At 46.3% G+C, this 15,871-nt stretch overlaps 2 protein-coding genes across 2 annotated transcripts; both read right to left on the bottom strand.

Moving 5' to 3' along the window:
- Positions 1-1,346: 1,346 nt before the first annotated feature.
- LOC109763497 (IAA-amino acid hydrolase ILR1-like 7) lies at positions 1,347-8,314 on the bottom strand. Its single transcript, XM_020322344.4, has 5 exons — positions 7,899-8,314; positions 3,307-3,432; positions 2,380-2,694; positions 2,110-2,238; positions 1,347-2,011 (listed from the first exon to the last, which is right to left on the bottom strand). The coding sequence occupies exons 1-5, from the start codon at positions 7,917-7,919 to the stop codon at positions 1,631-1,633; spliced, it is 972 nt and encodes a 323-aa protein (XP_020177933.1). The 5' UTR covers positions 7,920-8,314; the 3' UTR covers positions 1,347-1,630.
- A 2,488-nt stretch (positions 8,315-10,802) lies between these two features.
- On the bottom strand, positions 10,803-14,356 carry LOC109763491 (dicarboxylate transporter 1, chloroplastic). The gene is made up of 3 exons (XM_020322339.4): positions 13,121-14,356; positions 11,974-12,195; positions 10,803-11,486 (listed from the first exon to the last, which is right to left on the bottom strand). Exons 1-3 carry the CDS (start codon positions 14,195-14,197, stop codon positions 11,124-11,126), a joined length of 1,662 nt encoding a protein of 553 aa, XP_020177928.1. The 5' UTR covers positions 14,198-14,356; the 3' UTR covers positions 10,803-11,123.
- Between the last annotated feature and the right edge of the window lie 1,515 nt (positions 14,357-15,871).

Here is a 15,871-nt window from a genome sequence, read left to right as displayed (position 1 = left end):
TGCTATGTTAGTTTCATCTTGCTTAACATAATAAATATAATATGTACATTTAAATCCCCCAAAATCCATAATAGCTAACAGATTGGCGTATGTAATTCAAGAGCTACACATTGTCATGTCAAGGTTATCCCTACCATAGAATTGGAACCTCACATTCCAAATGTCACCATGATCCTAACTACAAATGAAAAGTATAATAAGATTCAATTAGCAATTGGAGATTAAGATTAATATTGCATCAACATTTCTTAGTGAGTACTCATTCCAAAGAAACATTCAGAAATTATGAAATTCAGACAAACAGAAGCCCTATTTTCAGATCAACATTCAAAAAATTCAGCTAGACAGGCAAAAACCCTAAATTCAGAGCAACATCCAGTAACTCAGCACATTAGACAGATAAGAACCCTAAATTAAGAGCAACATTCAGTACATTCAGAAAAACAAAACCTGAAATTCAAACAAACAGAACACCCTAAAACATTCAGATAACATAAGCTAATACTAAATTCAGTCAAACAGGACATCACCATTCAGTTAATTCAGAACCCTAAATTATAGAAACATTCATATACTCGTATCAATTAGCTAACAAGTAAGATTTCATAATCACGACTAATTATTAATATATTTGCAACTTTCGAACCCTACATTCCAAATCTGGGACCTTAAATTGCAGCAACAAAATGAATATATAGAGAGGGGACAGCTCAAGAGGAGAATGTAGCTCACGCAAGGGGCACATTTGCAGTGGGTGATTCCTCCACCACCCCACGGGTGACTTCTGCCGCCGCCGGCAGTGGCGACAATGAACGAAATAGGCTACTGCCGCAACAATCCTCCTCCTCGCCGCGGGTGCCCCCTGCCACACCGCCAACCGCCGCCATCTGCGCTTTGATGCTCTGTACCCACCACGCCATCGTCAATGGATCCGACGTGACCTTCGGCAGATGCCGCCGCTGCCATGCCCCACGAGAGAGGTGAGAGAGAGTGAGGTGGGTGGGAGGGCGAGTGACTGAGGGAGAGAGTGCTCGGGTTTGTTCCGACCCAGCAACTTCCGACAGACTAGTCAAGGGTCGTTTACGCCGCACCGTTACCATTGTCGGCTCGCGAGGGATCAGACACGTCAAAACGTGCTTAGAAAATAGGTCAGCATTTTTTCTTTTTGGCACCGTCAAAAAGTGGGTGCAGTGCAAAATGCCATGTTTCGTAAAGTGGTGGTTTTTCGCTAATTGTGACACGATTGTGATGATTCTGTGCATTTAATCTCAAAAATGTTTATGGATTTTAATGCGGGTTAAAGGTGGAGATTAGAAGGTACTCTTTCCATCAAAAGGATAATAGTGTTTTGTATCCAAATCAATATATTCAATCAAAAAGTGGAGACTAACGTTTACTTTCCGAGTTGTCTTTCGAATGGAACGAGTTGCATAACCAGGCCAACTCACACCGTGCAGAGCTTTGCACAATGAAAACTGAGGTTAGACTCTTACAACTGTAAACACTCATAAGCTTAGCTCCATGTCGCAATCACATCCTAACAACTATTATGCTCATACCTATGAATGCCCACACCCGTCCTAACAATTATTGGCATCCTAAAATTTCCAACGAACAACAGTAATTTAGTTTACTTTGCCACGGTTCCGCGCTTGTTCAAGTACTCCATCGCCACAGCAGCATGGAAGGCAGCTCCCACCGGGAGCACACCCTCATCGATCACAAAGTTGGGGGAGTGGAGTGGATGAACCGCGGTTGCCATAGCCTCGTCGCGGGTTCCTAACATGAAAAATGCCCCTGGGAATCTCTGCGTGTAGAACGAGAAATCCTCCGCGGCCATGATTGGGCCACCTATCTTGACGTGGCCTTCTCCAAGCATAGCCGCTGCCACTGATCTGGCATGATCGTACATGCCTTCGTCGTTGACGGTGGCTGGGTATGGCCGGAGCTCCTCATCCATGAAGTCGACGGTGGCAGTGCAGCGGCTCACGACGGCATGCGCTTCGACAATCTTCCAAAGAAGCATAAAGTTACCGGTTGCATATCTTTAGTTTAAGCTCGGCTTCTGAGATATGTTGGAGACGGAAAGTGTTTATTTGATTGATTTACCTCCTTGATCCTCTTCTTAAGATATGATAGACCTTCTGTTGTCAAGCTCCTGAAGGTGCCACCGAAGCAAGCTGACTCAGGAATGACATTGTAAGCATCACCTCCTTTCATGAATGTTACTGAGACCACCTGAAAAATACGTAAACGATACATATCATTCACCAAGGAACACCTCCTATCTGATGCACAAATTAAGACAAACGTACATAGGCTGGACATTTGAGAAAGTATAATGCAAGCTAATACACGCATTCTATGCAGATCACATACCGCGGCTTCGAGGGGATCGATTTCCCGAGCTACGATTTGTTGGAGGCTGATGATGGCGGAGGATGCCATGACGATGGGGTCGACAGCACTGTGTGGCATTGCAGCGTGACCGCCTTTCCCAGTGACCGTTATCAAAAACCGTCCCGATGCTGCCATGAATGGCCCTGGCCTGGAGACGACGGTACCCACTGGAAGACTTGGGTCGACATGCAGACCAAAAATGGCAGACACATCGTCTAGAATACCTTCTTCTAGGACATGGTAAGCCCCGGCATATCCTTCTTCTGCTGGCTGAAAGACAAGCTTGACGGTACCCTGACGAAAACAAAAAGCAACTATCGTGAGTTAGGTGAGACCTCCTATTGGACGCCTGTAGGCGTCGTTATCAAAAGCAAGGGCAAATGGGCCGACCCACTCTGGAGTTAGCGTTTTTTTTTCCTCTTTGCTTTTAGTCCTTTTTTTTCTCAAAAATCAGCTTTTTACTGAGCTAAATATTCAAAACCTAGTAAGTGTATACTAAAAATATGCTCATCGTGTATTAAAAAGAGTTCACCATATATTATAAAAATGTTTAGTGTGTATTAAAAAAATGTTCAACATATGTTACAAAAATGTTTACTGTGTATTCAAAAAATGTTCATCGTATATTAAAGAATCGTTCACCATGTATTCAAAACAAAGAACAAAGAAAAGAAAAAAACTAAACAGACAAAAAAACAAAAAAAGCTGAAAGAATTGGAAAGGAAAAATTGTAAAACAACAACATAAATGAACAAAAAAAAATGAAGCCGGCGAATGAACGCAGCGCTCTGCCGAATTGGGTCCAACCACCTCGATCAGCTACGGGCACTGCCTCCCCCTAGTTGACGCCTTACCGAGTTAGTATACAGAAATCTGGTGTTAGGAGGACCACACAATGGCTAATACCTTGATGTAATCCTTCCAAGAATGAAGTAGCTTAGCAGCTCCGAGAAGCATTGATGTGTGAGCATCATGTCCACAAGCATGCATTTTCCCACTCTCCTGGCTTTTGTATTCCCAATCTACCAGTTCCTGTGAAGTGGTGAGAAAAGTATAATTGTTCAGTCTGTAATGAAGGGCACTGTCAAAGGTGTATAAACGCTGACGGAACGATATGCAAAATACTTGTTTAATGGAAATACGGATAGTGGTGCTTCAATGTTTCACTCCTTCCGTCTAGGTGTACGATTCTTGCCTGAAATAGCACCAATAGTGGAATACTATGTCTTCAGAATCATTCTAAGACGTTCAAATTTGGCTGTTACTTATCTCCAACATTCTACTTTTGTAACATCCCAAATTTTTAATTTGGAATGTTATACATTAGATCATCATTGCATAGCATATTTTATTGCATTTTGGCGAATCCTCGAAAATCCTAAGCAACTCAAGGACCCTCGGAGAGAGTTGGGGATTTTTCGCGGTTTTCATATTTGATTCTTATCAAGTGATGAAACGATGATTTTTGGTTTTAATTATTTTTCTCTCCAAAAAATATTTTGTATTAAAATAAATGAGAGGAGAAAATATGACTTCTCCAAAATAATTGAAATATTGGAGAAAAAATATTAAAATCAAATATTTGATTTTATTCGGATTTTATTTGCAATTTTAACTGCATTAGAAAAATTGCACGTTTTCAAAATTGCATTTTTGGGCCAAGAAAATGTTCATCTCGTTCTAATTATTTTAATTAGACAGTGAAAATTTGTTTTGGCATTTTTGAATTTTTATTTATTTTTCTACGATTTTTTTTGGTTCGGCGAAATTATTTAAAAAAAACTCGCGAAGCGCGCCGACGGCCCAGCCCAGCCCCGCGCCTCGTCTCCCTCCTGGAGACCGAGACGGAGACCGCCGCCGCCCCGAGTCCCGCTCGCCGCCCCTTGCCCCTTCCCCAAGGCAGCACCCCCCCCCCCCTCCTTAAATACTCTCCCCCGCCGCCCCTCTCCTCACCCCGCCCCGACCCGAAGCCGCCCCGCCGCCGAGAGAACCGCCGGAGCAGGAGCCCGACGCCGCCGCCTCGGGAAGCCCCGTACGCCGCCGCCCTCGCCGCCCCCGACGATGCCCGAGCCCCGCCGCCCTCGCCGCCCTCTCCCGAACCCGCCGGAGCCCTGTCCCGACCCCGCCGGAGTTCCGCCGGACCGAGGTAGCCGAGCCGCCGCCGCCGTGCCGGTTTTTTTTAAAACCGTTCGGTTTATTTTTTTTCCGAAACCCTAGATTTTTTTATATAGATCGGTTTATTTTTTTCTTCGGTTTAGTTAGTTAGTGAACGTTCACCGATCTGTTCGTTTTAACGAACGTGTTCGCCGGTTAGTCGCAGTTAACGAACGTCCATTCGTTTAACTGTTCGTCAGTTTTCTTTTTCGTTGGATTTTCCGCGATTATTCCAGATCGCGATTTCTGATCAGATTTTCGTTCTGGTTTATCTTTTAGCTCGTTTATCGAAATCAGGCGATTCAAGCGCCTAGAGTTTCGTCTCGAAATTCTCTTTCCGTTTAACCTATTCAAACAAGTTTTTGCTACTGTAAAATTTGACTTAGATCCAGATTAGTAAACGAAGCTTGTTTCTTTCGCCGTTTGACTTTCGTTGCTTCGTTTGATTCGATTCTTTTTGCAAACCGGAGTTCTTAAGTTGAACTTTCTGGTTAGATCTTTATTTGAGTTTTACCTGTGCATTAGATGAGTGCTTATTGTTTGCTTGTTTGTTTGCGATAGAGTACCCGGAGTGCGCCGCTTGTTACTTCGAATCTCTAAGTTTCACGGATCATCAGCAAGGCAAGTAACACTTTGATCATACCTCTTTTACTATCCAGATTTATTGCATTAGACCAACCCTCAAACATTGCATGGTTAGGATCTAATTAAGCTGTGGGAATTGGGAAGTAGTTGAGGTAGTACCTATTACCTGTTTATTATCAAACCTTCGGGAGTTACTTCTACGTTTGCTCATATTGCTATGCTATGCTAGTAGACGTGGATTGGATTTGAGTGTTACCATGGCAGATGTGAGATTGTTAATTAATGGTTAACCCTAAGGTGGCAACTAAAACTCACATCTGGGTGGATTGAGGTACCTGGGTATTCCAGGATTGCCTGTTTTCTTTTGGACCGCCACCCAGGTTCAAAGGGATCATGAGATTATTCATGCTAGAAACTTTCGTGTGCAGCCGCAAGCTATTATGGGCTCTAGCATAGTTGAGTAGGTTGTGTGAGCTCTTGAACAGGTAGACTAGCAGATGTAGGGGATGTAGGTGGTACTGTCTACCCGGAGTAAAGAGTTAACGCTTCTGAAAGACTGTGTCTCGGTCATCCGTTTCTCAAACACCATGAAGTGCGAGAATCCCAACGGAGGAGATCGGGTCTTGTGGGGAAAAGTGCACAAACCTCTGCAGAGTGTATAAACTAATCATGGTTAGCCGTGTCCCCGGTTATGGACATCTTGAGTATCTAGTACTTGGATTATCATGTGAATCTCATCATGTTACTTTAATTAATTTTGTTGGGTTAACGATGATACTTAATTGGGATTGAGAATGCTGTCAACCATTCTCAATGTTTAACAACCACCATGATAATTAAATAAAATTTATTCCTTTGCAGTAGGAAAAAATTGGCTTTTCGCAAAACTGTAACCATAGAGCTTAACACCAGCCATATATGCATGTAGTATAGCATTATTATGTTCATTACTCTCTATGTGTTACATTGCCGGCATATTCCATGTGCTGACCCGTTTTCGGGCTGCAACATGACGACGAGTAAGGTGCCTTAGGTCGTGGTCTTATACTCAGTGATGCCGTTGGAGTTGATGGACTCACTTATCTTCCAAGTCTTCCGCTGTTATCGTATTAGATGGCCTTAAGCCATATTTGTCATACTTATTTCTCTCTTGAGATACTCGTTGTAATAAGTGTGTGATTGCTACTCTGTTATAAATCCTCCATTTGTACTGTGCGTGTCAGCATTACTGATCCAGGGATGACACTGGTGCACGGTAGATCAGACTATTTGAGGTCTGATCGCTACAACTTTGAATGTTACTCCCTCCATTCCAAAACAATTTGAACTAAAACCATGTCAAGTATTTTGGAACGGAGGGAGTACCTTTTAATATAGATATGTTAGCAATAAATAAAATATGACTTGCTCAAAAAAAGTAAAAAAAATGATGATAAGAAAATATTTTTCATGATAAGTACAATGATATTCGAACCAATCATCTCAGCAATGACCAATATTATATATAGGTCTCAAAGTTACATAATTTTGACCAAACGCTTTCTATTACCTATTTACGAGTGGAGATAATATCTTTGTTTTCTCCATGGCCATGCTTACAATATTTGCCCCACTTCTAGGTTAGTTAACATTCATTCAATTTTATGATGACATGATGGACATGATGTAGGATTGCTATAGGCTATTGTCCGGATTGGTTTCTTAGTTAGTGTAACCAGTTCACCACCTAACAGAACAACAATGCAAATATTTTAGTTAGAACATTACTGGACGAGATACATGTTGGAATTGGCCAATAACTGTTACCAGGATTTAATTAGAACACTAATATACAATTTGATGCATATAATCGAGATGGTAAAACCGCATAATGATCAAGGAGGTTGATCGATTGAGTATGCCTACCGTTTTCTAGAACATATGCACGTATGATTCCATAGCAATACAAGGCAGAACGCCACGAGATTGTTGTTTCTACTGCATCCCGTGCACGTAGGAGCCGTCCGCTCATCCCACAATATCCGTGCCCAAAAAGGACCAAAAAATGCTATTTACAATTATTCGTACTTCCTCTACTGTGTCAGATAAAATATATTTCCCTCCCCTCCACCACTTAGTTTACTCTATGATATGTTGGGTACTTGGATAATGGCCCACCTGTAAATGAGCAGTTGGCAGGATGTGTTTTGGAGTAGAAGGTGCAATACTGGCCTACCCACCCTTTCTTTTTCAGGTGATTCCAAAGTTTGTGTCAACTCTATCTTTTGATCCAAAATTTCAGTTTACGATTTGTTTGCATATTGTGGCAGGGGATAGAAGAGACGGGTCATAACTGGAGTAGGTCATAAAATTGGACTCTCTGATTCAAAAAATAAAATAGATTGAAGCTTCAAAATTATATGAAAAAGTATGGGTGGTGAGGTACTGTTGGGTGCCAGGGGATAGAGGAGACAGGCTGCCACAAATAATGTTGAGCCGGGCACGGTAGAATCTCCTTCTAAGAACGCCACAAGCTGATAGGCATGATCTTTTCAGATTACCTCTTCTTTGGATTGGACCTGTCTTCTTTCCCTGATTACAATTTTCTCATCTCTTTCTCATTGTGGCACAATCATGGAGTGGTGTTTAAGTGGCATGCTTTGAAAAGCGTGGTCAACGGATGTTGTGCCAATTCGCAGTCGATCAAATTGTTGGAAAATAAACTTGCCGACCATACAGTTGAATAATGAAAATATCTCAGAACCGGGTAGAGTGCGTACCTGCAAGGGGAGCGCGTCCATGTCCGCCCGGAGCGCAACAACGGACCCAGCGCCGCCGCCGCCGACGATCGTGGCCACCACACCGGTCTGGGCGACGGGCCAGGAGTAGGACACGCCGATCGTGTCCAGCTCGGCGCGGACGAGCTCGCTTGTGCGGTACTCGTGGAAGGCCAGCTCCGGGTGCTGGTGGATGCGCCGCCGCACGCTGCGCAGCTACGCGGCGAACCCCGAAGCGTGGGCCGCGTCCAGGAGGTCACCCGCCAGAACCGTCTCCGCCGCCGACGACGCGTGGGGAGAGATGTGGGCCAAGAAGAGGAGGAGAGAGAGAGGAGAGAGAAGGAGGCCATGGCAGTACGGAGATGTGGCTCAGCTGTCTCCGACGAGGACATTATGCGGTTTTACCATCTCGATTATATGCATCAAATTGTATATTGGTGTTCTAATTAAAGTTTACCACTGATTCAAAACATAGCATATCAAGTTTTAGTACAGTCTGATTCAAAAGAGTTACCAGAGTTCATCACTTAACTAAAACCTATATTAAAAGTAATTAAACTAAAAAAGCCGGTTGAAGTTTACCATTTCCTCGCCGGCCGCTTCCTCTTGGGGTCTCGGGTGCAGCGGTGGTCCTCGGCATAGGCTATCAGAGCTAAATCAGACAGATACCTTGGTAGGGTATCGGAATTAGGCTACTTGGCGGGATGGTAACAAGGACAAGGGTTTTTACTCAGGTTCGGGCTCTCACGGTGAAGATCCTACACCCTGCTCTTTGCTTTTATTGTGTTGGGGTGTATACAAAGTACAAAGTACCAAGAGATTTGTGTTCTAGGACGAGCCCGGTCCTCAGCTTATATAGCATACCAGGGGTCTTAGGGTTTACACAACTAGGTCGGCTATGTCTAAGGTGGTAGAACTCTCCACGACCCCGTCTTCTTGTCTTGTACGTCAAGCCTTACGGAATCATCGTGTATTTCTCCATAGGCCGCCCAAAGTCACCTAGGGCTGAACCGACAAAGGGGTCCTCAGCCCCCCCCCCCAACCCCCAAGCCGGGAACCGTCGTCAACTCGTCATGAGAGGCCCCTTAGCCAGGACACCATTAGTAACCTATGAACCAGTCTTCAAGCGGCATCACCTCGGTCCTTCCGAGCTGCTTCATCGTCTTCAGTCGCCCGTCTTGAAACTAGTTCAACAATAGTCTTCCTGTCAGTGTCTTCACCCAGCTGACCTCCACCTGTCGAGGTGCCTTCCAAGGTGAATTGAACCACATCAGCTTTAGAATTGTCGAAGAGAGAGAACTAAACTACACACCCGAAGAGTTTTCCCGTGTGGCCCGTCTCGGGGTGGGACAAGTTCCCGCACAACGTCTCAAAAGTCCTCCTGCCCGACTCTGACAAGTCAGGACGGTCTTATCCACGGGCCCACACAGCCACGTGCTAGCTTTGACCTGACGATTAATGTGACATAAGGGAGTGGGTTAGGGGCCTCCAAGGTCACGTCCTATCGAGAGGGGGGTGTGCCTCGATCCCTGCATGAGGATTAACGACAACCCCTCGTCCTGCCCGACTCTGACAAGTCAGGACGGTCTTATCGACGGGCCCACACAGCCACGTGCTAGCTTTGACCTGACGGTTAATGTGACATAAGGGAGTGGGTCAGGGGCCTCCAAGGTCACGTCCTATCGAGAGGGGGGTGTGCCTCGATCCCTGCATGAGGATTAACGACAACCCCTCGACACCCACTCGTCATTTAACGCTCAATCATGGGATGCGAAGAGATATCCGGCCGCGTGGCAACGCTAAGCCGCCACCGCTCAATTTTCCCGGCTCAATCATGGGATGTCTCTTCTCTCTCTTTATTGTCAACAGGCACTTGTACTGGAGGGATGCCTACGAACAGGCACCTCTTCTTCCCACCTTTTTCAGATGTATATATACTTGAGAATCAATAGAAATCACAACTGATCGTCTATTACTTTCATTCAATCTCGTTTTACTCTAACAGAGGGCGATGCGAGAGATAACTTTGTGCTCTCATTTCCCCGCACTCATCTTCTTCCTCACCCAAAGCTCCAAGTGCTCCATTGTTGTGCCCCCAAGCTTTTCTCCTTCCACGCGCCGCAACTTCCCACCGCAGCCAAAGCGATGGCTAGCGAGCGACGCCTGAGGAAGGTCGCCCAGCTCGTCGGTACGAGCAAGGGCCCGCTCCAACACCCAAGGTGGCATCCGCGACTAATGGAAAGTGGAAGGCCTCAAAGGTGACACGCACACGGTCAGCTGGACCGGCTCTCCACCGTCGGGTACTTACCGCCGCCGGAGACCGCCTTCCCGCGCCCCGGGCTCACCACGGTCGGCTATGTCGTCGTGCAGGAGACCATCCCCCATCCCAAGGAGAACGAACATGTATGCTTCGTGCCCTTTCGGATCCGTGGTTTGGGGTTTCCGGCAGTTAATGTTAGTTACCAAAAAAAAATCTCTGGCACAGTTAATGTAAAGGAGGAGGGTTGTGATAAGCTTGGCGAGCCAACGTAAAAACTAGCCAGTCCCATAGGTATGAAACCCATTTGAGCGAGAGTAGTACTAGGATGGGTGACCTCCTAGGAAGTCCTCGTGAAAGGGTTTCATATCTAAGGGTTATGATAGGCTTGGCGAGCCAACGTAAAAACTAGCCAGTCTTTTGGGTATGAAACCCATTTGGGCGAGAGTAGTACTACGATGGATGACTTCCTGGGAAGTCCTCGTGAAAGGGTTTCATATCTAGCCTACCCCAACTTGTTTGGGATAAAAGGCTTCGTAAGTAAGTACAGTTAATGTAAGTTACCAAAATGTTAGTGCATACCTACAACAGAAAAGATCTGTTGCTTTTTTTCCTGCCAGAAAACTCGTTTGCTCAAAATCCAGGTGCTATTTTTGAGCCAGAAAATTTTACTCAAAAGTTTCGGGGGGCAAAGATCCATTTAACAATCATGTAGGCTTATCAGGTGCACCACAAACTAAGGCATAAGATAAACAGAAGAAGAAACTACCACATAACATCAGATGCCACTTGCCAGTAACTGCACCCTGGCATTGGAAGTAACTGCCAGAAAAACAAATGTACGGGTACAAACTAAAAGAATGGATCATGTCGACAAAACTTGTGGTCAGCTCAACCTGTGCCACCTGCAAATGTTTTGCTAGTTTCGTTCGCCCTCATTGAAATAGGAAGTCCCGCATTTACCGTGTTGCTCACCACAAACCAATCATCTTCCACCAGAAGCCTCCGGCACCAAGCCAGATAATGATGTTAACAACGGAGATGACAAATCCGTAGCCCCACCACTCGGCAAGCGGAACATAGCCGGCTCCATAGAAGACGGGGGCTGACCCTATGCCATAATGGGTCAGGCCACCCATGAGGTTTGAAAGGAATGACATAACCATGGCAGCGAAAAGCGGAGGGGTGCCCAAGGCACTCGCCACAGACAGGAACGCAGTGAACATTGCACCGATGTGTGCAGCGCCACTAGCAAAGAAGTAGTGGGAGTAGAAGTACATCAGCACCAAGACGCCGAATGAGAGTTGCCAGGACAGACCAAGACCTCCAACAAACTGAGAGGAAAACAGATCAAGATGTCAGAAAATGAAAATATTGAAAGCACTTTCCATCTATGTTGATGTTACTCTGGACTCGCAAAAATATTGGAATATCAGGTCTGGAATGGTAAAGCCATCATATTTCAATTCACCAACAAACTAATGAGCCCTCATGTGATATGTCTTACTTCCTTCAGATGTATATAACCAGGAAATAAATTTCTAGTTCAGATCTAACAATCTAACCCAGCCTATCAGCGGTAGGGTGCAAACATATGAGTAGAAGAACTTTTTGCAACGGATACCATCAACGTTAAAAGAATAAAGTTTAGTGAGGTGCCAGCATATAGAAAATTTCGTGCTGTCAAAATGCTAACAACGTGGCATAGTACAGCAACACACATCCATCATGCTCAATGTCTATAATTAGAAAGCAAGAATAACTAAATAGGAGCCACTATCATTTCAAGAGGAAACTCAGGGAAATAGAATAGAGCCATACCTTAACAACAGTCTCACTGAACCAAGAAATCAAGCCATATTTGTTGAGATAGCCAGCCATCGCAATCAGCGCAGCAAACCAAGTAAGGGTATCCCATGCTACAGACTCCGCCAAACACTCTTTCCATGTGACAACTCCTGTAATTAGGAGGACAGATAGGCCAAGAATCGCTGCAGACACTGCATCTACACTCAGCATTCCTCCAAAGATCCAAAGTCCAACCTGGTGGCATGGACAGTACAATGTTTCAGTACGAAAAAGTTTTCCAGATTACATTCAAGCAAGATGCAGACAGGTGATTGTACCAACAGCCATGTTTCGACAAGGTTACCCCACTTTTGCAAAATAAGGCACTCAATAAGTAACAGTGGTTTAAGCCATAAATTGTGCAATGTTCTAAATATGAACAAAAACACAACGGAAAACAACAAAACAGAACCCTTAGATATTTATTCACAGACTGTCTACTGAAAAATCTCAATAGTGTAATTCTAGAGGTACCACCTGTAGTTAAATGGCTCAATCTGTCAGTCACTAAACAACACTTGAAGATATTTTATAAATTCCAGTCAACATACATCCTTACCTCTCTCTCTACCTCAAACCTTCCCCTTCACCACCAGTAACCCACCCTGCACCACCTCCTCCACTTCCCAAACGCCATCGCTGCCGCCAGATCTGTGTCAATCTCCTCCGCTTCCTAACCCTATCACCTCGCTGCCATATGCCAACTCCTCTTGGTCGACCAGCCCTCTGACAATGGCTGTCTTCCCCGCTCACGTCGTCACTGCTTCGCTGCACCGTCTTCACACGCCGCCACCATACCCACCAACCTTCCCTCTAAGCCCAGGAGCACAACAAACCCCGGGCCCCCGCAACCCTAAGCCACATTAAAGAATACTCCAGGCAACTAGCCTCTTGCAGTTCGGTTTAAATCATGCTGTCAGGGAAATCTCTATTTCTAGACAGCTCTTTCAACTACTCAACTACTAGACGATCAAGTCCTAACACTGGATGGCAGCAGCATACGAATAGCACAGAACACAAGAGGGTATATAAGTTACCTAACAGCAATTGCGAACTAAGCAATTAAGAGCAAAACTGATGCAAAAAATATAGGATGTACATTGTACAAGTGGCATCATACCGTGAGCAGAAGCGTGCCGGCCATGATCTTCTCCTCCGTGCTCATGGGTCCCATCTTTGCCAGCCTCTCCTTGGCCAAGCGTGGTGCATCAGGGCTGGTCTTCACCTCCGGTGGGTAGATGACATACAGGACCAGCGGCACAATCAGCAGCGACAGCAGCCCTGGCACAATGGCCGCCTTTGCCCACAGCGTCCACCCGATCCCCTGCCCGATGGTGCTGAGCGTCAGGTTCGCAGCAAGCGGATTGGCCGCCATCGCCGTGAGGAACATCGCTGACGAAATGACCGATGTCTGGAAGCATGTGAGCATGAGCCAGGCGCCGAGCTTTCGCTCTGTGCCGTCGTCAGTGCGCGATCCACACGCCTCGCAGAGAGATTTCACGAGCGGGAGGAAGATGCCACCGGCCCGCGCGGAGACCGAGGGGATTGCTGGCGCGAGGAACGCCTCGGCGAAGACGAGCGAGTAACCGAGGCCGAGCGTGGAGCCCCCGAAGGCTTTAACGAATTGGTAGGCGACGCGGTTCCCGAGCCCCGTCTTGATGAAGCCCCGAGCGAAGAAAAAGGCGAGCGCGATGAGCCAGGGGATGGGGTCCCCGAAGGCGGAGAAGGCCGCGGCGAAGGTGAGGGTGCGGGTGAGCACGGCGGCGCCCAAGCCAAGCAGCGCGACGGCGCCCAGCGGCAGCGGCTGCGTGATGATCCCGACGATGGTGGCGAGGAACACGGCGAGCAGCTGCCACGCGTTGCGGGCCACGCCGGCGGGGGCAGGGATGAACCAGATGATGACCCCCGTGGCAATGGAGGCCAGCAGCGGCTTGATGGCCGCGCCCTGCAGGGCTGGCTTCGCCGGCGCGGGGGGAGATGCCGGCGCCGCGGCGACGGGCGGGAGGAGGTGGCGAGCTGTGGACGGGATCAGGGGCTTGGGGAGGGAGTGGGAGTGGGAGTGGGAGAGGGAGATGGGCTTAGATGAGAGTGAGGAGGTGGGGCGGCGGCGGAGGGAGAATGAGGGGAGGTGGGGGCGGTGGCGGATGCCCAGGTGGTGGCAGGTGAGCGGCGAGGCCGCCGACGCGGAGGAGGCCATGGCGTCGACGGCGGCGGCGGGGAGGGAAGGGGGGAGGGGGAATGGAGGAGATGGGAAGGGAGGTGGGGTTTAATTGGATGGACGGCGGCTATGGGGTTGGACGGGGAAGCGGCATTGGGCGTATCGGATCCAGAGATTGGTTCCTTCGCGCGTGCATCCGGTGTTCGTAGACCAGGTACTACTAGTGTCAAGAACCGCTGCACCTGCAGAGAGCATATGCTCCTGCGAGCAAAAAAAATATGTTTATACTCAAATGTAAAAAAAATGCAAAAAAAAATAGATATGTTCATTGTCACACTCAAATTTTAGGTGAAAAGCCTAAGCATTTTGACCTGCGAAAAAAATAAGCCAAACGCCAAATGTTACCTCCAAAAGTTACACTTAATTTAATTTTGTTCACCGATGAAGCATTGCTATCATGTTTCGCATAAAAATTGTCAAGCCTACTTTGTTACACTAACATGAACATCCACACAAAAAATCAGAATTTTAAATCTTATTTACTATTTGTTTTTAATTTACTGTTCATCCAGGAGCGTATGCTCCCCAGAGCCAAAACGGCTCTCCCTACAAACTGCAACTATATAAACAAGTTATGGGGATCCTAATATCTCAAGATGGTATCTCACAATACAAAAGATCTCAAGCCGGTGGAATGAAAAGCCAACTGGATAAACTCGGTTGATCGCTTAACCGTGTTGTTATCTCTACAACTACAATGATTATCTTTGAGCTCATGTTGGTAGACATGGCTAAGAAAATCATCAAGTAAATAGATAATTGAGACGTGCTTTTCCAAGCGTTGGTTCAGGTTATGTCAGTGGTGGTACTTAGTGTCAAATGGTATCACGTTTGTTTCCTCATCCATTTTGATGGCCTTGGAATTCCCAACCTGCAGCTTCCAGCTGGAAGGCAGAGCTCTGAAACCTAGATGGTTGTGGCAGAATGGCGTTGTCAGGGAGAAACCTTGGCATGGGTTGCCACCGCCTATTGACAAGGAGGTCCGTGCAATATATGTTGCTTGCAATGTGATTCATATTGGTGATGGAAAATCCATGTCCTTTTGGTTTGGCCACTGGCTGGTGGCATCAGACCGGCGGTTGCATTCCTGATTTGTACAAAACACAGTAGGGAACAGAAGATAATGGTGCACTAGGCTGATAAATCAAAGACGGATTGGTCTTACTGAGAATAGCCCAACTCTGTTGGTACTTAGAGAGTTTGTTGATCTCTGATATCATGCTCAAGTCATCACCCTTTCTCAAAAGCAGGAGTGGACCAAAAAACTAATCCTATTCAACCAACCCCGGATACCTCTGCCAGTTCACCTGCAGGTTGAAGCACCCTTCAAACATATCATTTGGAAGATAAAAAAAAATTAGTTTATCTTGGTTGTCAATAGCGGGGAACTGTTTGACGGCTAATAATCTCGCAAAACGAGCATGGCCTCACAATCCAAATGGCCGCCTATGCAATCTCTATGAGGAACTTGTTGCACACATTTTCGCTCATTTTTCCTTCTCGACTGGAATTTGGGGCTTTCGTTTTACCAAATTTCAGTTTCCTCCGAATCAAAAACCCAACACGGAAACAGGCAATCTAATCGTTTGGTGGCTAATGGGCTAATGGCACTGGAGCAACTACTAGAACGTCGCAGGAAGGCTTTCTCATACC

Source organism: Aegilops tauschii, chromosome 5, assembly GCF_002575655.3.
Source record: "Aegilops tauschii subsp. strangulata cultivar AL8/78 chromosome 5, Aet v6.0, whole genome shotgun sequence".
NCBI classification, from domain to species: domain Eukaryota; kingdom Viridiplantae; phylum Streptophyta; class Magnoliopsida; order Poales; family Poaceae; genus Aegilops; species Aegilops tauschii.
Note: the sequence above shows the minus strand (reverse complement) of the source record. Positions and strands in the feature narration are given on the sequence as shown.